Source organism: Lampris incognitus, chromosome 20 (genome assembly GCF_029633865.1).
Source record: "Lampris incognitus isolate fLamInc1 chromosome 20, fLamInc1.hap2, whole genome shotgun sequence".
In the NCBI taxonomy this organism is placed as follows: domain Eukaryota; kingdom Metazoa; phylum Chordata; class Actinopteri; order Lampriformes; family Lampridae; genus Lampris; species Lampris incognitus.
The window spans coordinates 12,721,688-12,747,259 of record NC_079230.1 but is presented as its reverse complement, the minus strand read 5'-3'; the positions used below and the strand labels follow the sequence as shown (position 1 = coordinate 12,747,259).

General features: G+C 46.4%; 1 protein-coding gene across 2 annotated transcripts in view; it reads right to left on the bottom strand.

The window, feature by feature from the left end:
* Window positions 1-25,572, bottom strand: part of arhgap36 (Rho GTPase activating protein 36) — a 70,887-nt gene that overhangs the window by 4,958 nt on the left and 40,357 nt on the right. For both annotated transcript variants that reach the window (XM_056300142.1, XM_056300141.1), the window contains exons 4-11: window positions 19,217-19,542; window positions 9,373-9,586; window positions 5,483-5,538; window positions 5,031-5,181; window positions 3,171-3,319; window positions 2,435-2,608; window positions 2,224-2,312; window positions 877-1,121 (exon numbers count right to left, since the gene is read on the bottom strand). In XM_056300142.1, the coding sequence (XP_056156117.1) occupies window positions 877-1,121; window positions 2,224-2,312; window positions 2,435-2,608; window positions 3,171-3,319; window positions 5,031-5,181; window positions 5,483-5,538; window positions 9,373-9,586; window positions 19,217-19,542 (1,404 nt within the window). The remainder of the gene's footprint in view (window positions 1-876; window positions 1,122-2,223; window positions 2,313-2,434; window positions 2,609-3,170; window positions 3,320-5,030; window positions 5,182-5,482; window positions 5,539-9,372; window positions 9,587-19,216; window positions 19,543-25,572) is intronic.

Sequence of the window (25,572 nt, the reverse complement as noted above, 5' to 3'; positions counted from 1 at the left end):
ATATGTAACTGTATCGTGATGCTGGATTAATCCCTGTAGGGGTCTGTTCTTTTAGACTGGTCGAGCATAAGGTCCGTTGAAGAACCGCACCGCAGGAGTTGTGACTGATTCACTGTCTTGCTCAAGGACACTCCGGCATCATGGATGCTTGCCTACATCTGTAAGGGACATAACTTTCCGTTTTTATTTTCTTTTTACGCTCAACAGAAGATGAGCGCACTCATGACTAAACGCTCAAGTAGAAGACAACCAAGAAGAAGACCCTTCATCATGGGCAAAAATCCTGCTCAATGTTTTTACAGTAATCTTTAATATCAATCTTAATCTCTTGTAGAATAATCTTTTTTTTTTTTGCGTTTTCCCCCTTTTTCTCCCCAGTTGTACTTGGCCAATTACCCTATTTTCCGAGCCGTCCCAGCCGCTGCTCCACCCCCTCTGCCAATCCGGGGAGGGCTGCAGGCCACCACATGCCTCCTCCGATACATGTGGAGTCGCCAGCCACTTCTTTTCACCTGACAGTGAGGAGTTTTACCAGGGGGCATAGCATGTGGGAGGATCACGCTATTCCCCCCAGTTCCCCCTTCCCCCTGAACAGGCGCCCTGACCGACCAGAAGAGGCGCTATTGCAGCGACCAGGACACATACCCACATCCGGCTTCCCACCCGTAGACACGGCCAATTGTTTCTGTAGAGATGCCCGACCAAGCAGGAGGTAACACGGGGGATTCGAAGCAGTGATCCCCATGTTGGCAGGCAGCGGAACAGACCGCTATGCCACCCAGATGCCCCAGAATAATCCTTTTTAACTAGCTCTCATTTAGGGTGCATTTTACTGTACACAATGACAAAGAAAAATAGCTGCAGAATCCATCGTACCGTTTCTCACTTCCTGGCGCTTCCTGTTCTGGTTGAGCTTGAGGATGTTGAGGAACACCTCGCTGGTCAGGCTCCCCTCCCCGCCACTCCCGTCCGGGGGGAAGAGGGGTGAGGGGGGTTCCAGCGGTGAGAGGCTGCCGCTGGATGCCCCCACTGAGTCCAGAGACGCTCCGGTGTCCCGACGGCCTCCTGGTTCACTGCTGCTACAGCTGCTGCTGGTGCTCTCCATTGTCAGGTGACAGCCGCTGGACAGACAGACAGACAGATAGACAGACAGACAGGCAGACACACGGGCCAGCAAGCAGATGGACAGACAGACAGACATCAGGCAGGCAGACAGACAGACAGAGAGAGAGAGACAGACAGACAGAGAGAGAGACAGGCAGACATAGAGAGACAGACAGACAGACAGACAAGCAGGCAGGCAGAGAGACAGACAGACAGGCAGAGAGAGAGACAGACAGACAGACAAACAGGCAGGCAGATAGACAGACAGAGAGAGAGAGAGTGACAGAGGAAGAAAACAAATTTCCAGTTTAATGATAAAGCAGTCCTATTCTATTAAACTGATTCTCCCTTGCCCCGTCATCAGTAATCACAATGGGGCTTAATCTCAGAGACGGAAACATCTTGATCGGATCTTGATGCTGTCACGTTTTTCTATTGTTTCCATACTAAGAAATCACATCATTTCTTTTGGTATTTTTCCATTGTTGTTGTCAAAACTGGGAACGTTTGAATGCACCACCTACTCCAACCCATCATCTCCAGTCTACTCATGTAAAGCACTCTGAATCCATTGTGCAGGAAATGTGCTAAGCAAATGAACTGGCCTTGCCTGCTGTCAGCATAAGCCCAGCTATTGGATGGCTCACCTGTCAGTCCCAGTCTGTCAGCTAAACCGAGTAGTGTGTGTAAAAACTGTGCTACACCCACCCAAAACAGCGTGCTGCTGTCCCCATGTGGAAAAAGGGAGGCTGGGAAGTACTGAAAATTACTTGATTTAAATTTTTTTATTCATATGAAAATAACTATTAACATGATTCATAGATGCCAGGAAAATAGACAAATGGATAAAAAATGATTCCTTTAAGACAATTTCAAATGAATAAAAAGCAGATTTTAACTTCTGTTTGTGAAACTGCCGGTTCTTATCTTCTGGTCTCTTTAGTGTTCACTTAGTGCTCATTGAGGAAGGTCAGTGATGTAGCCACTAACTGGCCGGCTGTTTGACTGACCAGCCAAATGGTGAACTGATTTACTGACTAATTGACCGAGTGACTTGACACGTTGACTGACCGAATGTATGGCTGACTGACTAACAGACTGGGATGTTACCATGGTTACCTGAGCTTCCTACGGAGCAGATAGTCGATGATGTCAGGGTCTGTCTGGATCAGACTCATCAGAACCTCCTGCTGCAGCTCTGCAGATACCTGGAGGACACCACACACACACACACAATAATCAAACATACAAACATAAGTGTGCACACAACAACAGCAAATATGCACATGTGTAAATACACACACACACACACACCCACACACACACACACCGTGAAAAGCCTCCGGTAGTTCTGTATAAGGATCAAGGTGACGTTAATGATGACAGTGCTGTCCTCGATCCCCATACTGTGGAGACCCATGTCTCCTCCTACCCTCTCCCCCTGCAGCAGGTTGGGCCCAAAAATCACTGCCAGGTTGGCCGCCGTCATCTTGTTACCAAGGATCTGGGTGGAGAGAGAGAGACATGGAGGCAGGAGGAGAGGAGAGGAAGGAAAAGGGGAGGGAGGGATACGGGGGGAGGTTGGGAGTAGAAAGCGTCTGTCAAATTTCAGCCTTCCTGGTTGTACTTCATAGTTGCTCTGTAGCAGGTTATACTGTGCACAGCCTCCTCCAAAAGAGACAGGCCACCTGTTCGCCTAACTAATGTCCTTTTCACAACAGCATTTGATTCAGTAAAACTGCCCTGTTTTAAACTCGGGCTTTAAACAGGGGAAGAACATATTTGTGCAGTGCATGGTGTGTCTGCCAGTAATGAAAACTGGGGAGGGGGGGTGTTTCTGTCTCTCACTCGCTTCTCCTGCAACATGCAACTCATTTGCACACATTTTTAAAACATATCTTTAAAAAATAATCAAAAAATAACTTAACATGACATTGTTACCTGACAGATAGATTACAATTATGTTAAGTACCTTCTCTATGCATGGTTATATGTTGGATTTACTTGGTAATAATGGTAACATCAGAAAAAAACACACAGACACACACACACACACAGAAGCCTACCTCTTCATCAGTGGGTCCCACAGCGTCCTGTGCGTAGCTCTGAACGGTGTGCAGGAAGGTGAGGAGGCGAAAGAGGGTGTCGCAGTTGCAGGGAGGCAGCACGTAGAGGAGGTGCTGGAGGTAGTTCAGCTGGTCTATCCCCCTCAGCACTGGAGGAGAGAGGGAGAGCAGGAGATATTTCATCCACCCACGGCTCTGCAAGAAGCTTAGTACCACAGCCTACCTTTACTGCAGTGTTTGCAATAGAAGTATGTTTAGCAGTAGTTGTAGTAAAGGTAATAGTATGATATATGTAATGACAATAGAGTAGTGGCACAAAAGTAGTCGTACTGCTACTGTAGTCGCACTATAGTGGTAGTGATGGTAGCAGTAGTAATAGAAATACTAGTAGTGGGGACGTCCGGGTGGCGCGGTGGTCTATTCTGTTGTCTACCAACACGGGGATTGCCGGTTCGAATCCCTGTGTTACCTCTGGTTTGGTCGGGTGTCCCTACAGACACAATTGGCCGTGTCTGTGAGTGGGAAGCTGGATGTGGATATGTGTCCTGATTGCTGCACTAGTGCCTCCTCTGGTCATCGGAAGAGACATGTGGTAGTCTGCAGCCCCCCCCCCCCCGATCAGCAGAGGGGGTGGAGCAGCGACCGGTCCAGCCTTTCAAACGCAGACGAGCCAATGGCAGTGTAGTACCTAATGCACGCGGAAGCTCACTCGGACATCAAGAGCTAATAAGCAGCATCAGAGTTGCATCAGAAGTAGTGGTTTTTGTGGTGTTTTATGGATATAAGTTGAACAAAAACGGTCAAACAATGTGCACGGCGTACATGCAACACTGATACGAGGTATCCTGAGAGGATAGGCAATGGGGGTATATTTTATCCCATTTTCCCAAACCAAAACAAGACAGTCTCCAGAGGATTAAGCTGTGTGGCAGACCACACAGTTAACTCAGCGTAACGAAGATAAACAAGGATGTCTACATTTGTTCATGCAGGTACAGGGTAATGCTAGCTAGTTAATAAAATAAACTAATGCATGTACATCTCGGTGCCTCTCCAGGATTAACGTTAGTTAGCTGAAGGGAAGTTAATTTATCTTACCCTGCGGTGCACAAACATTGCTGGCCCTGGATGATGTTATCTGCAGTTGTGACGACCGTGAGATGAGGCTTTCCCCTCTTGCATTGTGACCTGTAAACTCTCACCTCCAATTTAAGCTTGTCACCCACCATATCTAGTTTTAAATTTTGTACATATCCCTCCATAGCATAGTGAAGTCCTTTTTGATGGCTTCTAGACAGAATCGGGTCCTTCTGTCTCCAGAAGTTATGTATAGCCTCTTGGGATATAGTTTTGACACCGATAGCTGCCGTTGTAACTCTCTAGTCCGCCCAGGTAGCTTGTCCCGAGTTAGCAACAGTAACTAAGGGGGGTGGGGCTTAGCGATAGGTCCATTGGGAGAAAAAGGGGGAAAGGTAAAAAAAAAAAGAGAAGAAGAAATAGCCGTAGTAGAGTGTGTGTTGGGGAGGGGTGTATTAGGACTTATTTAGGGAATAAGTAGTACTGGTGGTAGCACTGGTGCAGTTAGGGTAATAGGCAGTAGTAAAAGCTATCATGGTAGTAGCAGCAGTAAAGGCAGTAACAGATGAGTAATATTACCAACTTGTAGAAGTAGTAGTAGTAGTAGTGCTTATATACTGCTACTAATACTGATAACTACCTACCACTGTAGACATAACTAGTTGATTTTTGTGTTCTGCTTTTACAACAGAGCAGCACTGGAAGCTGTATGTGTGAATTAATCACCTACTGTGTGTGTGTGTGTGTGTGTGCACGTGCAAGTGCGTGTGCATGTATACATACGGTTAGCGTGTAGAAAGGCAGGGTAGAGCTCTCTGGGTAGGAGAGGATCAGGCATGTCCCTGAGAAACTCTTTCAGCAGAGCTGCCACATCATGGACGCTATGTTCCTCATCTAACTGGACATCAGCCCCCATGTCAAAGTCCTCACGCAGCTGTGCAACACACACACACACACACACACACACACACACACACAGGTTGTATGAAGGTCAGACCCCCACATGGACAATTTCTCAAAAACAGGATGTGACACTTCATTATCTTCTCCCTCCAACAGTATTCATACGGGTTGTGTCTCCGTGGAAGAGGTGATTGGACACGGAGCGGGACAGCATTTTGTGTGTACGTCTAAGTGTCTCATGAAAGCATCCCATCCAGTAAAATGTTTGGCATGCGTAGCTACTAATGGACTTCAAGTCTAATGCCCCAAGTCTAAAAATGGCATCGTCCCACCTGTCTCACTCTCTTTTTGGAGCTCCCGACTCGAAAAATTCCCACCGTCTGAAGACCTGAAGAAAAAAACAAAACACAAAACAAGAGAATAAATAACTCATTCATTGGATTCGATAACTACATACTACTTCTGTGATAGAGAAGTAGTACAAGCAGAAATAACTGTAGCAACAGCGACAGTAGTGCCAGTAGTTGTAGTAGTAGTATTCATAGTAATAGTAGCAGTAATAGTTTTAGTAGTATAAGTAGCAGTGGTGGTAAAAGTAATGATATATGGTGACCTAATTTTTGGGGGGAAAAAAACCAGGAACATTTATGGTACCACCCAAAGACACCCAGCCAGCCCCCACATACACATCAGAATCAGAATAAAATCAACTTTATTGGCCAAGTGTGCCTATGCACATGAGGAATTTGACTCCAGTTTACAGCAGCTTCTAGTACTTGCAGACATTACTATCACTCACACAATAAATAAATAAACACAAATAAATACAACAGATCAACAACAACAAAAAGAGAAAACAAAACAGAAGAAATAAATGGAACAACAGGACATTGGAGGCAAGCATGTATGTACAACTGGTATGTCACTACTACACAGAGTTTTGTTATGGTTGAGTAATCAACAACCTATGCTCATATATTATACCATATATCTTATATACTATAATGCCCATACACTATACCATACCACAACTCCACAACCCATCATGCCCATGTACAACACTATATACTCCCACCTACACTATATTATCTTATGTGCCAGAAGTATACACGTTATATTCACCTACCATCGACCACACAACTACATACTACATTAAATACCTATGTTACAACCACATCAATAACAGCAATAATTTGTAACCAGTATACAGCAGTTGAATGTGTATTTACAATTGTACATTTGTATTGCACAAACATTTGTATTGCACATCTGGTTTAAAGAGGTAGTGCACATCATAGATATGTAGGTGAGACATCTTGACCTGAGGGGGCTATTTATAAAATGTCATATTTACATAATAAGTGTCTATTCCTGCACCATACTGTTAAGTGTTCACGAGGGAGATGGCCTGTGGGGAAAAAAAACTGTTCCTATGTCTGTTGGTTTTGGTGCCCATCGCCCCGTAGCGCTTGCCAGAAGGTAGGAGTTGAAAAAGACTGTCCTGGGTGTGGGGGTCTGTGCTGATTCTGCCACCCATTTCCGGGCTCTAAAGGTGTGTAAGTCCTTCAGGGTGGGCGGGGGATTGCCAATGATTTTTTTCTGCTGACCTTACTGTTCCTATCCTGCTTTGTTGCTGCTCCAAACCGGATCGTGATAGATGTGCACGGGACCGATTCAATGACTGTGGTGTAGAACTGGCTCAGCAGCTGCTATAGCGGACCAAATTTCCCCTATTGCCGCAGAAAGAACATCCTCTGCTGGGCCTTTTTGAAGATGGAGTTGATGTTGTTCTCCCACTTCAGGTCTTTGGAAATGGTAGTACCCAGAAACTTGAAGGTCTCCACAGTTGACACAGGGCTGTTGGATATAGTAAGTGGGAGCAGTGCTGAGGGGTATCCCCTAAAGACTACTGCCATCTCCACAGTCTTGAGCATGTTCAGCTCCAGGGTGTTCTGACTACACCAGAGCACCAGCCGCTCAACCTCCCGCTGATATGCAGACTTGTCGCTATCCTGAATGAGTCCGATGACCGTATTATCATCTGCAAACTTCCAAGAGTTTAACTGCTGGGCTCTTGGAAGTGCAGTCATTGGTATACAGGGAGAAAAGCAGTAGAGAGAGGAAACATCCCTGGGGAGCACCAGTGCTGACTGTCTGTATACCAGAGTGACTTCCCCCAGCCTCACCTGCTGTTTCCTGGTGATCCACTGACAGATGGCGGGGGGTACAGTGAGCTGGGAGAGTTTGGAGGAGAGGATTTCTGGAATGATGGTGTTGAACGCTGAGCTGAAGTCCATAAGCAGGATCCTTGCATATCTTGCTAGGCAGTCCCATGCTGACTACATCATTCACTGACCTGTTTGCCCTGTAGGCAAACTGCAGGGGGTCCAGCAGGTGTCCTGTGATGTTCTTCAAGTGGGCCATCACCAGTCATTCGAAAGTCTTTATGACTTCAGATGTCAGAACGACAGGCTGGTAGTTATTCAGTCCCGTGATGGAGGGTTTCTTTGGGACTGGAATGATGATGTAGTGTTTGAAGCAGCTCCAGGGATCTGTGGAAGATCTGCATGAAGTTTGGAGCCAGTTAGTCAGCAAAAGCTTTAAGACAGGATGGGGAGAAACCATCTGGACCAGGGGCTTTCCTGGTCTTGTCTCTGGAAAAACCGGCTCACATCCACTACATGTATCTTGAGTGCAGCCTGAGTATCGGGGGGGGGGGCAGTAGGGGGTTTGCCAGAGGTGTGATGGAGGCTTTTGTCATTGGGCAGGGGTGGGTGAGGGGAGTGAATGTGTCTCTCTCGAACCTGCAGTAGAAGACATTCAGGTCGTCAGCCAGGTCTTTGTTTGCTTCAACATGGGGGGATGGTCTTCTGTAGTCTGTGATGTCTTGCAGGTCCCTCCACACTGACAGGGTTGTTGTCTTGAAAACCTGTTTTGTCAGCTTTTCAGTGTAGCTTCTTTTAGCCACTCTGATCTTCTTTGTCAGTAAATTTCTGGCCTGCTTGTACAGGGCTCTATCCCCACTGCTATAGGCATCCTGCTTGGCCTGCCGAAGTCGCCTTAGTTTGGCTGTGAACCATGGCTTCTTATTGTTGTATGAAATAAATGAAAATTAAAATGAAATGAAAGCCACTTTATTTTGTCACTGTGACGTTACAATGAAATTTGTTCTCTGCATTTAACCCTTCCTATTGTATAGCAGCAGTGGGCAGGTGCAGTGCCTGGGGACCAACTCCAGTTATTTTTTCCTTGCCTTGGTCAGGGGCACAGACAGTATTAACTTAACACTATGTAAACATTAACCTATCACTAACCTAATTTACCTAAGTGCAGAAGGTCTTGGTAGGCACACACATCCATCCATCCCTTATCCAAACCGCTTATCCTGCTCTCAGGGTTGCAGGGATGATGGAGCCTATCCCAGCAGTCAATGGGCGGCAGGCGGGGAGACACCCTGGAGGGGCCGCCAGCACACACACACATTCATACCTAGGGAGAATTTAGTATGGCCTATTCACCTGACCTGCATGTCTCTGGACTGTGGGAGGAAACCGGGGCACCCGGAGGAAACCCACACAGACACACATCTTCACAAAAGCTGATGTAAGGTGTCACAGTGTCAGTTAGTTCGTCCAGGTTGCCAGTTGCAGCTTCAAATACACTCCGATCTGTGCAGTCAAAACAGTCGTGCAGTTCCTGCTTTGCTTCGCTGGTCATTATTGATCACATCTCAGTTTCATCTTCTGTTGCAGGTTGGGTGAACGGTAATTTTGTCTGCAGTTTGTCATTGACATGATATTTTTGTTTGATTTTTTTTCTTTTAAAGCCATTGTTAACCTTGGCTGCAGTGATTGTGTGAGATTGTAATGCTAGTTACTATGTGCAGAAGCTGGGGGAAAAAAAAAGGGAATTTGAGTCATGCTTAGAGTGGCTTTCATGCGACATCAAAAATCCTTCTGGATGAATAAATACACTGGGCTGTTAATTTCCATTCATAGCTGTTAAAAAAAAAAAAATCCCAGTGGGCAATCCAGGGAAATTTCCAGGGACAGTGCCAGTGGTGTATAAGACACCCAATCAGGGGACTTTCCCCGGATGTCTGGTGACCCCAAAGTAATGATACTCATAGTAGTATTAGTAGTATTAGTAGATACAGTAGTAGTGGTAGTACTAGTAGTAGTAGTAGTTTCACTACTTAAATATTGGTAATAGCACTCCTCACCGTAGGCCTCGATGTGAGCGCAACACCTCTCCAGGACCCGGGGCACCTGCCTGTAGATGGGGTTGAGGCTGAGCTTGATCTGGGTCCTGCCACCAGATGAACTTCCTGCTGACTTCTTGAGCTCCAGCTCAGCCGGGTGGGAAAGCTGCAGAGCCTCCAGCAGCCGAGACTGGCTCTCCACAAGGTCAGAGATGGAGTCGACTGATAGACCGCCCTGAGGAAAAGGTCAGAGAGAAAGAAAGAGAAACACAGAAAGAGAGAGAGAGAGAAAAATGGTCTGGTCAGTCTGGATACTCTGGTTTTGTATAGGCGCGTATGGTACTGTGACACATTTTGGATAAGAGTGTCGACTGAATAGTGTGCCATTTCTAAGATTATATGTGAAAAAGGCAGAGCTGTAATCTTTGGATGAACAGACGGAGAAGAAAAAAAAAAATCACCCTTGCATGTCAACCATTTAATGCATATGATATGCTGAAGTTGACCAGAGGAGCGGTACTGACAACACAAGACATACATGCCAAGAGGTATATAAGAAAATGATCCAGATTAAGCGCCACACTGCATAATGAGAGGGGATTAGAGGATCTGGGGTCTGCAGACCTCCTTAATGCTGACAAATACATCTCAATGTCTTTCTTGAAAAGTAAAAATCCAGACATTTATATCAGAGAAGTCACGTTAATCTGTAGTTAGTCTGTAATGACTAGCTGCATTAGCAAATTAACGACATGGGACTGTTGTGAGGAGCTCGCTGAATATGGTCAGTACAGTTTCTTTCTTCGTGGTGAAGTCAAGACAAATCACGTTTTCAACAAAGAAACATTGCATGGGGAACTCTTCGAGGGGTCCCGAGTCTTGTGTTTCCGTTTGCTTGTGTGTCTGTTGAAAGTAACACTTGTGCCGTACTCTGACTCTTGCTAGAATTAGTTTTCCCTGCTGTACTCAGGACTTTCTCTATTGGTCGATTATCTCTAAACGCCAAGGGGCTAATCATGTAAGACTTCTTTGTTTTGCTGAAAGCTATAAAGACACTGAGCTCTTCTCTGCTTGGAGAGACAACCTCCTCTGACTTCTGTGTCAAGGTATCCTCTCCAATATAATCCTCAACCCGTCAGTGTTGTGTGTTATTTCATGATTACTGAGTATTTGCAGGCAATTTCCATAACATTTTTGGAGGTTGCACCGAGTCCTTGAGAAGGCTGAGCAGTCCACGATCGGGACAGTCCTTGGAGACGCGGAAGAACCTCGAACCCATGTAAAAGGGTTTTTTTTTTTCTCCAGATGCCTGAGATCATCCTGTCAGGAAACGGGACAACAGTAAGTGATCCCAATGTCTGAAAACCATTTAGTGGGTGGAAATTGCATTTGGTTACTCTTTTCAAATTCTAAAAGTGGCCATTTTATGGGGCCCCACAAGTAAAAGTGTATATTTTAGGGTTAGGACTTGGTTTTAGGGTTAAGGTTAGAATTAGGGTTATGTTAAGGTTAGGGTAAGGGTTAGGGTTAGCATGTAGTTTGCTTGGTTAAGGTTAGGGTTAAGGGCTACGAAATGAATGTAGTCAATGAGGGGGCCCCACAAGTATAGTTTTGCGAGTATGTGTGTGTGTGTGTGTGTGCTCACTTGAGTGTGTGTGTGCGAGGGAGGAGGACAGCAGAGCAGCTATTGCATCTCTGCTGGGTAGAAAAATTGGAGCAATAACTGGCTTATATGTATTAAGAACTTAAAAGAGGGTTTCCTTTTTTCTTATTAAAAGCTGTTTTGCTGTTAGAATAGTCAGTTTGTTGATATCATAGGATTCTATCTAACTATCTGTCTATCTATCTATCTATCTATCTATCTATCTATCTATCTATCTATCTATCTATCTATCTATCTATCTATCTATCTATCTCTCTATCTATCTAAATAATATTTAAGAATGTATTATATATTACTTCATTAGGTATATTGATATAAAGTCATATAATTGTGACAGGATCACCATGGATGCCAATGACAGCCGTCAGAAAGATCTTCAGGGTCCAACTAGTTATGCATGAGAAATATGGACCTGCTGCCCACAGTTTTTGCCAGAATGGCCTAACAATTTCAAGGTTTCCTCAGTGTGGGAGTGTTCATCATGTCGCTCTTAGAACTTTGAGAAAAAGAATTGCAAAGAGATTTGAGGTCAGAATAAAAATGCTAAAGCACGAGCCTCTAAGAGGGTTAACAACAAGTGGATAAAGCAAATGGAAAGTCTGAAGTTGTGGGAGAAAGAAGCAGACAATAAAGAGAGAACTGAAAAAGTGTGCAAAAGTGTTAAAGTGTTTGTCTTTTTGTGTGGATGACGCATCTACTACTACTACTTTCTGCTGCTCCCGTTAGGGGTCGCCACAGCGGATCATCCGTTTCCATCTCTTCCTGTCCTCTGCATCTTCCTCTGTCACACCAGCCACCTGCATGTCCTCTCTCACCACATCCATAAACCTTCTCTTTCACCTTCCTCTTTTCCTCTTCCCTGGCAGCTCCATATTCAGCATCCTTCTCCCAATATACCTCGCATCTCTCCTCCACACATCCAAGCCATCCCAATCTTGCCTCTCTTGCTTTGTCTCCAAACCGTCCAACCTGAGCTGTCCCTCTAATATACTCATTCCTAATCCTGTCCTTCTTCGTCACCCCCAGTGAAAATCTTAGCATCTTCAACTCTGCCACCTCCAGCTCCGCCTCCTGTCTTTTCATCAGTGCCACTGTCTCCAAACCATATAACATAGCTGGTCTCACTACCTCCAAGTTTCCAACACGCCCAGTGGAAATGAACAACCAACAAACGATACTTTGTGGGCGAGACAGTTTGTTCAGACCTTGGTGGATGGTCTGTGTCTGGAGGTCGGAGCCATTTTTGTCAGGCACTGTGTGGCATTGCGAAGTGCCAGACTCAGTGACATCAACAGATACTGCACATATGCTTAGAATGCTGTTCAGGATGAAAGAAACCAGCAAATGAATAAACCCAAAGCAACAGCTGAGACGCTTCAGATGGCTCATTTGGCCTATTATGCTCCATCTGGCAGAGGCAGAGGAGACCCAGGGGCCGTTGAGGAGCTTCTCCTTTGACAGCAGCAAAGAAAGCGATGTCAGTTGGAAGTGTGGTCGAATGGGTGACTGGGCCAGAGATTGCACTTCCACAAAGCCAAGGAATGGGACGGTGAGTGAGGAACGTCACGCCCACCACCTGGCAATGTGTCTATGAACAGACCATTTTGAGACAGGAATCAACCATCACAAAGATCATAACTACCTGCACTAGTCTCAAATCCTTCCCCATTTGTCAGGAGAAGGGTGATAACCCCTGAATAAGTGACTCTGAAAATGCTGCCCACAATTATGATTGTGGATGTAACTTGATATGTACAACTTGAAACTTTTCACCCGTTTGCTGGTAGGTGCAGGTGAAAGTTTGTCGACAATTCTGTGCATGTCGTTGACATTTATCTTGCAGGAATTTCGAAAAATGTGCCACTGCCAATAGCACACACCAACAAAGAGGAAAATGGTATGACCACTGCAGTAGACACCGGAAATCAGTGGACTACAGTTATGCACAGAGTCGACTGTGTGTGTAGAGACGCTCGACCAAGCCGGAGATAACATCGGGATTCAAACCGGAGATTCCCATGTTGGAAGGCAACGGAATAGGCCACTACGCTATTATGAGAGTCAGTACCTCCAAGTTTGAGGCCATGGTTCTCTACCGGAAAATGGTGGATTGCTTCCCCCAGGTTGGAGAGGAGTTGTTGCGTCGAGAGAAGGAGCTCAAGTATTTCGGGGTCTTGTTCACGAGTGAGAGAAGGATGGAGCGGGAGATTGACAGGCGGATTGGTGCAGCATCAGCAGTAATGCGGACATTGTACCGGACCGTTGTGGTGAAGAGGGAGCTGAGCCGGAAGGAAAAGCTCTCAATTTACCAGTCAATTTTCGTTCCAACCCTCACCTATGACCATGAGCTTTGGGTAGTGACCGAAAGGGTGAAATTGTGGCTACAAGCAGCTGAAATGAGTTTTCTCCATAGGGTGTCTGGCTCAGCCTTAGAGATAGGGTGAGGAGCTTGGACATCCGGAGGGAGCTCGGAGTAGAGTTGCTACTCCTTCACATCGAAAGGAGCCAGTTGAGGGCATCTGATTAGGATGCCTCCTGGGTGCCTTCCTTTGGAGGTTTTCTGGGCACGTCCAACTGGGAGGAGACCCCGGGGTAGACCCAGAACTCGCTGGAGGGACTACATGTCCAGTCTGGCCTGGGAACGCCTTGGAGGAGCTGGAGGGCATTGCTGGGGAGAGGGGCGTCTGGAGTGCCCTATTTAGCTTGCTGCCACCGCGACCCGACTGATGATGAGATGAGACTCTGAGTAATGATAGGTGTGAAATCAATCAACTAACTTGTTTTAATTTTTCAAGTATTGAAATAGCATGAAAAAAATGATAAAACGGGCGGAATGTGAAGGTAAACTGACATGAAACACTAAGAATCATTATTTATTCATTGTGTATTTGTTTCTTTATGCCTGTGATGCTGGCCAAATATACTTTAAAGGAAGTTGTGTTATGCACTGTCAGGGCACAGACATGTGTTGTCATGAGATACATCGCATGGGGAAATCTTTGAGGCGCCCCGAGTCTCGTGTTTACGTTTGCCTGTGTTTCTACTGAAAGTAATACTTCTGTTGAACTCTGACTATTACTAGAATTAGTTTTCCCTACTGTATACAGGAGTTTTTCTATAGGTAGTCTTTAAACCTATAGAAGGGCTAAGGGGCTAATCATGTGAGACTTCTTTGTTTTGCTGAAAACTATAAACACACCGAGCACTTCGCTCCTTGGAGAGACAACCTCCTTTGACTTCTGTGTCAAGGTATTCTCTCCAATATATATTGTATACATTTTAATCCTCAACCTGTCAGTGTTTTGGGTTATTTCATTATTAGTGAGGGTATATTTCAGGCAATTTGAAACCCTCCACCCGCCCGATTCCTCATTTCCTCAGTGTGCTATCACCATCCATCAACCGTAGAGAGAAACCCGTGACAACAAGCCACAGAGCTCCAGCTTCTCTGTCTGTCTGATGCATAAACAGTCTTCTGCATAGGCGAGATGAGCGTAAGAGGATGAGTAAGCGCCCGCCGAACAAAGATGTATGGGAATTCTATGTGTTTATCTATCCGCATCCTAATTCTGTCATGGGAAATTCGTTGCCTCCGAAAGCTAATGACTTTTTCCCCGCAACCACTTGCAAACGTATTTTGGCAGCAGAGGGAACTTATCTTACCGAGCGATGTAATTTAATGCTAAGTGTGAAGCTGAGTGTGGTACTTACTGAAGCCGGGGGGGTTCTGAGAATGGTTGTTGTTAAATGGAGCTGTCAGCCGATACCGGTGTATTTATGACGGGACTACAGGTCACTCTTTCTGCTATGTTGAATCTGAGCGTGGAAAATAAACATGGAGTGCATTGGCCTGTGTTGGTGTGTGGGTCCTCTCATACTAGGTCAGGTTTCTCCTGGCCACCATCGTGGATCCATCCATCCATCTAGTTACAGTGGGGAAAATAATTATTTGACCCCTTGCTGATTTTGTAGGTTTGCCCACTTACAAAGAACGCAACAGTCTATAATTTTAATCATATATACATTTTAACAGTGAGAGATGGAATCCCAAAGAAAATTCCAGAAAATCACATCATATGAATTTATAAAAATTAATAACCACCTGATTTAGAAAAATAAGTATTTGATCCCCTACCAAACAGCAAGTATTCTGGCTCCCACAAACCAGTTAGTTTTTCTTTAAGATGCACCCCCAATCCCAACTAATTACCCACATAAAATACACCTGCATCACCTCATTACCTGTACAAAAGATACCTGTCCACACCCAATCAATCAGATTTCAACATCTCCACCATGGGCAAGACCAAAGAGCTGTCTAAGGACACCAGGGACAAGACTGTAGACCTGCACAAGGCTGGGATGGGCTACAAGAGAATTGGAAAGCATCTTTGAGAGAAAGTAACAACTGTCGGTGCAGTTATCAGGAAATGAAAGGAACACCACACCACCGCCAACCTTCCTCGGTCTGGGGCTCCACGCAAGATCTCGCCTCGTGGGGTGTCCCTGATCATGCGAACGGTGAGGAATCATCCCAGAACCACAAGGGGGGAACTGGTTAATGACCTGAAGGCATCTGGGACCACAGTTACAAAGCAAACGGTTAGTAACACACTACGCCGTCATGGATTAAGATCCTGCAGCGCATGCAAGGTCCCACTGCTCAAGAAGGCACATGTACAGGCCCGTCTGCAGTTCGCCAATGAACACCTGGACGACTCAGAAGAGGCCTGGATGAAGGTGATGTGGTCGGATGAGACCAAAATAGAACTTTTCGGGCTCAACTCAACTCGCCGTGTTTGGAGGGTGAAGAATACGGGAGTACAACCCAAAGAACACCATCCCCACCGTCAAGCATGGGGGTGGCAACGTCATTCTTTGGGGGTGCTTTTGAGCCAAGGGGACAGGACAACTCCATCGCATTGAGGGGAGGATGGACGGGGCCATTTACCGTGGAATTCTGGACCAACACCTCCTTCCCTCAGTGAGAGCGCTGAAGATGGGTCGGGGATGGGTGTTCCAACACGACAACGACCCAAAGCACACCGCCAAAGCAACCAAAGAGTGGCTGAAGAAGAAGCACATCAAGCTTCTGGAATGGCCTAGCCAGTCTCCAGACCTGAATCCAATCGAAAATCTTTGGAGGGAGCTTAAAATTCGGGTTGCCAGGTGACAGCCTCGAAACCTGAACGATTTGGAGGCTGCCTGCAGGGAGGAGTGGGCCAACATCCCTGCTGAAATGTGCACAAACCTTGTCAGAAACTATAAAAACCGTTTGACATCTGTGCTGGCCAATAATGGCTTTTCTACTAAATATTAACATAATGTTTGTCCAGGGGTTCAAATATTTATTTTGGACCAAAAATATGCAAATAAATTCATAAAATTCATACAACGTCTTATTCCACTTTTTTTGGTCATATTCTGTCTCTCACTGTTAAAATGAACCTACGCTTAAAATTATAGACTGTTGCACTCTTTGTAAGTGGGCAAACTTACAAAATCAGCAAGGGGTCAAATAATTATTTTCCCCACTGTATTTGACCTTTTAGGATAATGCTATACATGAGTGGCCAAAGTTAACAACTGTCTCTCAGCAAGAGGAAGACAACCGTTATTTGTCAGGAGAAGGGGCAGTCGGAGATGCCACACACACACATTAAGCGTTTGTACTCATACAATACAAACACATGCGGGATGAGAACATTTCCATTCCAAACACGCACCGTGCACAGACAGTGGCCAACAGATAGCACAGGAAGTGAATGTGAAAATGTTTGTGCAGTTAGAAATTAACCAGCTGCACCACGGAAGTCCTTATTACTGGAGTCTAAACACACACATACACAAACACACAAACACAAACACAAAGTGACCCTGCCTCACTGCCGATGGTAAGTGCTTGTCAGTACTCATACTACAGTATATAGTGACTTAGATAACTGGAATTACAGGGGGCATGGCGGTCTACTCCGTTGCCTACCGACACGGGGATGGCCAGTTCGAGTCCCCGTGTTACCTCCGGCTTGATCGAGTGTCCCTACAGACACACTGCGGGTGGGAAGCTGGAAGTGGGGATGTGTCCTGGTCGCTGCACTAGCGCCTCCTCTGGTCAGTCGGGGGCACCTGTTAGGGGGGGGGGGACTGGGGGGAATAGTGCGATCCTCCCATGCGCTACATCCCCGTGGTGAAACTCCTCACTGTCAGGTGAAAAGAAGCGGCTGGCGACTCCACATGTACCGGAGGAGGCATGTGGTAGTCTGCAGCCCTCCCCGGATCGGCAGGGGGGTGGAGCAGTGACCGGGACGGCTTGGAAGAGTGGGAAGATTGGCCAAATACAATTGGGGAGAAAAAGAAGTGGGGGGGGAGTGGAATTACTGCTCTGTTATTCCCTCCACCAACAAGCGACAACCACAAATTTTCTGCACTTCCCTGGTCATCTGATACCGGTGCAGGGCAAGGTAACACATTATTTAAGGGGGGTGTATAACACTGACACGACACCATCATAACCATAACATATCATCTATCATGAACATGAAGGAGTCTTTATGAATGTGTGTTACTGTTTTAACGCAGAGTTTACATGTTTGAGATGTCTGTTTTGGAGCTACAGACGCGCAAATATATCAACTCGAGTGTTCCTACTCAGGTTGGTACAACAAAGACATCTCAAACCATGTCAACTTTGCAGCAAAAATGACATAATTGACCGAATGACAGAAGGAAAACCATGCTCCATGTCTCCTTCTACCCTGGTGAAGGGGTCATGACGGGCCATCGGTGCCTTCACCTGCCCTAGTTCAAAAAACGCTTTGGAAAAAAAAGGGCCGAAGCATCAGAAAACACGGCGATAGTGGGGCTGCACTTGGTTTCCTGTTCAGGGTGGTAGACGTCCCCTGGGGGCGGGTGTAGGTGGCTACGCCGGTATTGGGATGTTTTTACTAGCGGCTGCCCGCTTTTTGATGTCTGAGCGGTCCTGGAAGAGAGCCCCGCTGGTAGGTAGCGCCAGCTTCTCGCCGTTAGACTGCATGTGTTCCACTGGGAAGAAGGAAGAGCCACCGATGGAGGGAGCCGAGTCACAATGCCCTTCATTGTGCTCACTCTCCAAGCTGGGGGGGGGCAAGATGATGTCCAAGGCTTCTTCTCTGGAGAAGCTAGTACGAGAGGCCCAGCTGCTGTCATCGTCAATATCTTTCTTGAGTGCCGCGAAGGCGTCTGGTCGCTGTTGTTTCTCTGCTGCGGGCAGGCTTGCACAGTAGGTACACGAGGACTGGGGAGTGAGCGCCAGACTGGCATGCTGGGGACCGAGACACATCTTGCAGCGAGCATGGAGGTCCAAGTCCGTCATGTAACCGGCATGACAAGACAGAAAGAGACAGACACTGTCGGCAGAACGCTTGGATATCATATCTACCTCCTTTGATTTCTTGCTAGTTCTGGACAACATTCTTCATACGCTAAAGAAAAGAGGGCGCAGAGCTCAGGTCACAGGGTTATATACAATCAATGAACACCTGAGGGGGGCGTGCAGAGCACAAGGGCACAAAAGAAAACCTGCGTAACTGCACAGGCGCGAAGGATAAACCCAATGGTGACAGTCCTTAGAGGGTGAATCCCACACCGAACCATTCCGTGACCCCTCGTGCCCTGTGGATGGGGGCATTGTCATCCTGGAAGAGACCACTCCCATCAGGATAGAAATGTCTCATCATGGGATAAAGGTGATCACTCAGAAAAACGTTGTATTGATTTGCAGCGACGCTTCCCTCTAAGGGGACAAGTGGACCCAAACCATGCCAGGAAAATGCCCCCCCCCCCTGCATCATAACAGAGCCCCTGGACCCCCTCACTGTAGGGGTCCAGCACTCAGGTTTTTCCTTTAATTTGTCACCCATCCGTATGTGTTCTGTATGTGCACTCTGCTCCCTTGCCCAGGCATGCATATTTCTTTGGATTTTTAGGATCTCTTTTTTGGATAAAAGAGCTAGAAACTTCCTTTCACCATCTTCTGTTCAGTCCTGTCCCTCATGGTTTTTGTGAGGATCCCTTCAAGTCAAAGTGTGTGTGCATGGTACTAAGTATCTGAGCTAGTGTGTTTCACGCACATTACATATTCTATAAGCATGACCAGTTATGTGTGTGTTTGTGTGTGTGTGTGTGTGTGTGTGTGTAGCGTGTGTATGCCTCTATTCATCTCACCCTCCTCTGAACCCGTCCGCTGTTATCCCTGAATGTCGGGGACAGCGGTTTGCAGTGGGCGCCCTGCATGACTGGCGCGGGCGCCACCGAATTTGTGGACGGTGAACCGGGTCCCCCCCCGGCCAGTGAGGAGGAAACGGCTCCGGCGCCCAGCGGCTTGCTCCCGTTGAAGAACTGGCGTTTCTCTGCCCGGAAGCTGAGGATGCTGGCCTCCAGGTCCAGGCAGTCTCGACGGCTCTCCTTCAGGGCGTCCTGACGCTGTTTGTAGGCGCGGTCGTTGGCGATGACCTGCGAGAGGGGGATCCCAAATGCACTGGAATTGGATTCTGGGGGAGGAAGAAGATGAAGAGTTCAGTAAAGAAAGGGGTCAAATAAAAGAGTGGCAATTTATTTGTTCAGTAAAATCACAAGGAGTTGCCCGCAAAACATGAATGTGAATGGTAGTAAGCACACACTTATGCAACTTTTTACTATTTGTGAAACTGTTAGAAGTCTTGTGCTTTTTATGGAGAGAAGGGCATCGTCCCTCGATTCCTCTCCTTGTTTGCTGTCCGCACGTACGTAGATTATCTTTTTTCTACTCTGTGATGGCCTGTCGGCCTGTCCAGGGTGTCTCCCCGCCTGCCACCCAATGACTGCTGTGATAGGCTCTGGCATGCCCGTGACCCTCCCTGAGAGCAGAATAAGCGTTTGGATAAGGGATGGATGCTCCCAAAAAATTGAACCAACGTTCAGTGGTCTGTCCAGCAGAATCGCCACATCATCTTCATCACGTTTCAAATGGATAAAATAGCGAGGTAAGTCGCAGATTGCAGATTTAACTGGCAAGTAAAATAAATGATAATGCTACTGATTCTGACTTGAACTGATTCGGTTTCAGTGAACAATCAGATTGCAACTTTTACCCTGCTGCTGGCCCTCCTCAGATTGGCAAGGTACCCAAGTACCTAAGCCTTTTGAGATAGTCTGATATATATTCATTTATTCATTAACCAAACTTCATTAACCATCCTTACTCAGGGTCGTGGGGATGCTGGAGCCTATCCTAGCAGTCATTGGGTGGCAGGTGGGGAGACACCCTGGACAGGCCACCAGACCATCACAGTGGCCACACACACACACACACACACACACACACACACACACACACACACACACACACACACACACACACACACACACACACACACTTAGGGACAATTTAGTACAGCTGATTCACCTGACCTACATGTCTTGGACTGTTGTAGGAAACCAGAGCACCTGAAGGAAACCCACGCAGACACGGGGAGAACATGCAAACTCCACACAGAGGACGACCCGGGATGACCCCCAAGGTTGGACTACCCCGGGGCTCGAACCCAGGACCTTCTTGCTTTGAGATGACTGCACAAACCACTGCTAACCGTGCTGTATATATACGTATATATATTTACACACACACTACTACTACTACTTTTGACTGCTCCCAACTGCTGTTGCTATTGACTCTTGTTTTGAGCTTCTGGTACCCCAGGTGCTGACAATCGGGTGCTTGATATAAGATTTATTGCCAAGAAGCATTGTTACAACAAAGAAATAATCTACCACACACACATTTCCTTACTTTTTGTGCTAAGTTTATATACATATATATATACTTTATATATCCGAAATTCACTGGGTCCATGGTGGTCTCACAAGTGCTCAACAGGGTAAGGAGCAGAGATAGTGTAGAGATTACAACATAGATCTAGATAGAGATAGAGCAGAGATTACAACACTATTGACGGTTTCGGAAAAAAACGCTATACGTATATATATATATATATGGACATGGACGTCTCTATATATATATTTATATATTTTGTTAGCGAATTTGGGGGGCAGTCCGGGAACCGTCACCACAGCCGGGACGCGAACCCATGTCTCCCACTCCCACGCAACAACGTTAACCAGTCGACTAAAGGGTCCGACCCGTTAGTCAAGGACCAACGCGTCTACTTATCCATGCACGTTACAATATATATACAGACATCCATGTCCATGCCCCTCTCCAAAATTGCTCTCCACTGCACAAACCGTGGAGGCAGTTTGTACAGTCAAAAGGATGTCCAACTCTTTACTGTGATGCAAAATGCATGCAATGTCGTTCAATACTTAAATGCAGCGATGAGCCGTCCCTCACAAGTGGGACGATGACAAGTTCAAGAAGAGGGGTGGTATTACAACAAACAGAAGAGCAGGGGAGAGATAAAGACATAATCCTTTCAGAACGGCCTTCTTCTCAAACCAGACGTCACACTTGTACAAATACAAACTTATAGTGCTGCTTTCATAACATACTTTCTGTGTAAATGTGATTACAGAGGAAGTTTTTGGCTCCATTTACACTTTGTCCTTTAGGCGACATGTAGCCACCCTGCATTTGCACGTTATTTAAAACGCATCCCAGGCAGCTGGATCGAAATCTGATCGCACCCCTATAAATGTCTTCTAGTGTAAAATTGCAAATCCTCCTCCTGAATGTAGCCTACTTTTTACCAATTTGGGGCCCAAATTACACTGAAACCACCTTACCAGGCGGTTTATATGGTGAGGTGGTTTATGCAATCAGATGATAATCCATCCCCAGTGTGTCTCAGTTGCATCTGCTCCTGGGTTTTTATGCAAATAAGCATGACCGGCTTTCTATCTGATCACCCATGATGCAATTTTATGCTAAGTGTAAATGGGGCAAGACATGTAGGTCAGGTGAATCGGCCATACTAAATTGTCCCTAGGTGTGAATGTGTGTGTGTGTGTGGGGGGGGGGGGCTGTGATGGCCTGGCAGCATGTCCAGGGTGTCTCCCCACCTGCCGCCCAATGACTGCTGGGATAGGCTCCAGCATCCCGCGACCCTGAGAGCAGGATATGCAGTTTGGATGATGGATGGATGGATGGATGGATGGATGTGAATGGGACATTTGATTGTTGCCAGTGGCTGGCAGCAATCAAATGCCAGGCTTAGGTCAGCAGTGCTGTCCCCAAGCCTGGTTTAGTAGCATCCTTCACTCATCACGTGAACGTCAAATGTGCTCCACTTGAATGAGATCTAGTTATATCGGTGAATCTAGGCTCGTTCAACCCAAAAGCGAGTTTAGGATAAGTTCCTGATAATCTGTCTCATACCTACACCTATGATGTAATGTTTAATAAAACGCCAGGTAACTCAAAAACTCATGCAGCAGCTACTGTCTATGCCAGGCTGACGTCAGTGTGAGGCAGGTTGAAATGCACTGTGGGAAAAACAACAGATCACTATTTAATTTAATGGTTAAATGTTAAATAGAGCAAAAACAGAACACATTTCTCAAAGCTTCTGATTCTCCAGAGAGTCCAAGTTGATCGCGGGTGAGCATCCAAAGTTTAATTTATGTTTTGTTCCTTTAACCCATCATAATATCAGATATCACCGATATAACAAGACCATTTAAATCCCGCTAATCGTTTCATTCCCTTTTTTTTTAAATGTTCCGTCTTTTTCTCCCCAATTGTATCCTGCCAATCACCCCACTCTTCCAAGCCGTCCCGGTCGCTGCTCCACCCCCTCTGCTGATCCGGGGAGGGCTGCAGACTACCACATGCCTCCTCCGATACATATGGAGTTGCAAGCCGCTTCTTTTCACCTGACAGTGAAGAGTTTCACCAGGGGGACATAGCACGTGGGAGGATCACGCTATTCCCCACCCCGAACAGGGACCCCGACCAACCAGAGGAGGCGCGAGTGCAGTGACCAGGACACACACCCACATCTGGCTTCCCATCCGCAGACATGGCCAATTGTATCTGTAGGCACACCCAACCAAGCTGGAGGTAACGCAGGGATTTGAACCGGCGATCCCCATGTTGGTAGGCAACAGAATAGACTGCTACGCTACCCGGATGCCATCATTTCAATCATTTTAAATCATTTCAATTAATCAGACATGTGGTGTCAGGCAAAAATAAATAGTGAATTGTTCTTATTCTGCAATTTGAAAGGTGGGTAAACTGAGATAAGGTGGTCTTATCCTCCATCGCAACAATCTGACTGCTGCAAGGTAAGGGAATGTCTGTCAAATTGCATTATCAGTGAACATACCTGTAGTAATGAAGCCACACTGACTGACAGCAGTGCTGTTCTTTGTTGATGTACTTTAAAAATAAAACCCTGTTGTCTTGCAGCTCTCACTCATAAGCCTCTTAGCCCGGGCAGGGTGAGGTTTGAAGGCATGAGCTGTACTCTTTAAAGTAAGGCAATAATCTTGAATTTTCCTGTAAAGCTCTAAACTCAGTAAATGTGGCCTTGGTGTCTCAGAGCAGAGACATCATGTCTCAGTGAGTCATGGAGGGCAACCATTGCTTTTGACTTTGACAGCAGTGAACTCAATAAAGATCTTCCCGAGCTCAAATGAACCTTGCGATCCTTGCTATGCACATTCGGAGATTTGCTAGCATGTACTATTTGATGGCACAGTGGGTAGCACGGTCACCTCACAGCAAGAAGGTCCTGGGTTCGAACCCTGGGGTAGTCCAACCTTGGGGGTCGTCCCGGGTCGTCCTCTGTGTGGCGTTTGCATGTCCTCCCCGTGTCTGCGTGGTTTTCCTCCGGGTGCTCCGGTTTCCTCCCACAGCCCAAAGCCATGTAGGTCAGGTGAATCGGCCATACTAAATTGTCCCTAGGGGTGAATGTGTCGGCCCTGTGATGGCCTGGCGGCCTGTCCAGGGTGTCTCCCCGCCAGCCGCCCAATGGCTACTGGGATAGGCTCCAGCAACCCGCGACCAGAATTCGGATAAGCGGCTTGGATAATGGCTGGATGGACATTTGATATCAGCAGAGACCCTTAAGAAAAGAGCTCCCCATCAGGGGTTAATGGCAGGCTGTTGAAGGATTACCGTTTCCCCTGCGTGCGCGATGACCTCCAAACAGCAAGGTGGTTGGTTTTAAGAAGATTCAAGTATTCCTCTCCTAAATGGCCGTATTTTACAAATTGTTTGCATGTTGCTTGTGTGTGTATGTGTGTGTGTGTGTGTGTGTGGCCACAGCAGGGGAAACACAGACACTAACATAGACATCAACAGCTGGTCTGGAGTGTCTAAAGACAGTCGAGGTAGACTGGCCTCATTCCCAGTTAAGTCTTACAGGTAAGGGATTGATGCAGCATTAAATAATCCCCTCTCTCTCTCTCTCTCTCTCTCTCTCTCTCTCTCTCTCTCTCCCTTCTCATTACTGTGCCTCTAACTCTTCATCTTGTCTGTTTACCTATCTGTCATTTCCTCCCTGTCTCTCCCCCATTTCTCTCTTATCTTTGTCTCTCTTTCTGTCTCTCTCTTACAGGCTACGGGGTTGCTGTCCAGCTTTGTGACGTCCAGCATCGTCATCATCCGACACCCTTGTTCGCCGGCATTTGTTTGGCACACCCACTCGTTCAAAGTGGCAATTCACGTCAATATCGTTTCGAGCGATGTTTGCTTTCAGCTCGATCCAAAAACTGGACTCCTCGTTTTCTGAGAGTGAGAAAACTGGGACGGCTTCCGGCAAATTCGTGAGGACCGTCGTCTTTTGGAAACCCGTTATCCCTTTGTATGTCTTTAACTTCCCTCATTCTTTCCTCATTATCTCCCTCCATCACTACTTTTTCCTCTCCCCTCCTGCCCCGTAGCTCTTCTTCCCTTGTTGACACGAGGCTGACCTGTCCGGCCGTTGTCCACGTGCACCTCCAGGTGCCAGGCTTCGACGCCGGGATAAGCTCCTTGGCTCATGCCCTGTGGGTTGCCTGCCAGCTAAAGTCGTACAAGCCAAATGGCTAAATAGGATAGCCACAAGTGAAAGCAAATGGTCATGGGCTTGCCTCACAGCTGCAGGCTAATTCTGTATTAACTGAGTAACTATGGGTCGAACCGAATAAACAGACTGCAATTGTGACTTTTTAGGGAGCTGTGTAGTGTGATGTTTAGTGTGCTGAAGGATAGTTTAAAATAGAGTTAAAAAAAAAACAAAATTAAAATATAAGAAATAGTAATAGCATTTAATGTGCATTTGCATTAACAGAACTGTGCCTGCTATGCTAGGTTTACGTCAGAACATGTGATGCCCATTGATGCATATGTGTCACATATGGTCTACATGTGATGGCCATGGATCTAGATCTTATACGTACGCCTCAACCTATAACCAATATATTTCTAATCAATCATTTTTAGGGGTGATCATTTTCCCCCATTTTCTATTTTTTTTTGCTATGGATTAACAAAAGACCATAACTACTCCATCCGCAAGAAACCAGAACTTTTTTTTGTTGTTGGATTTTTCACCCCTTTTCTACCCAGTTGTATTTGACCAATTACCCCACTCTCC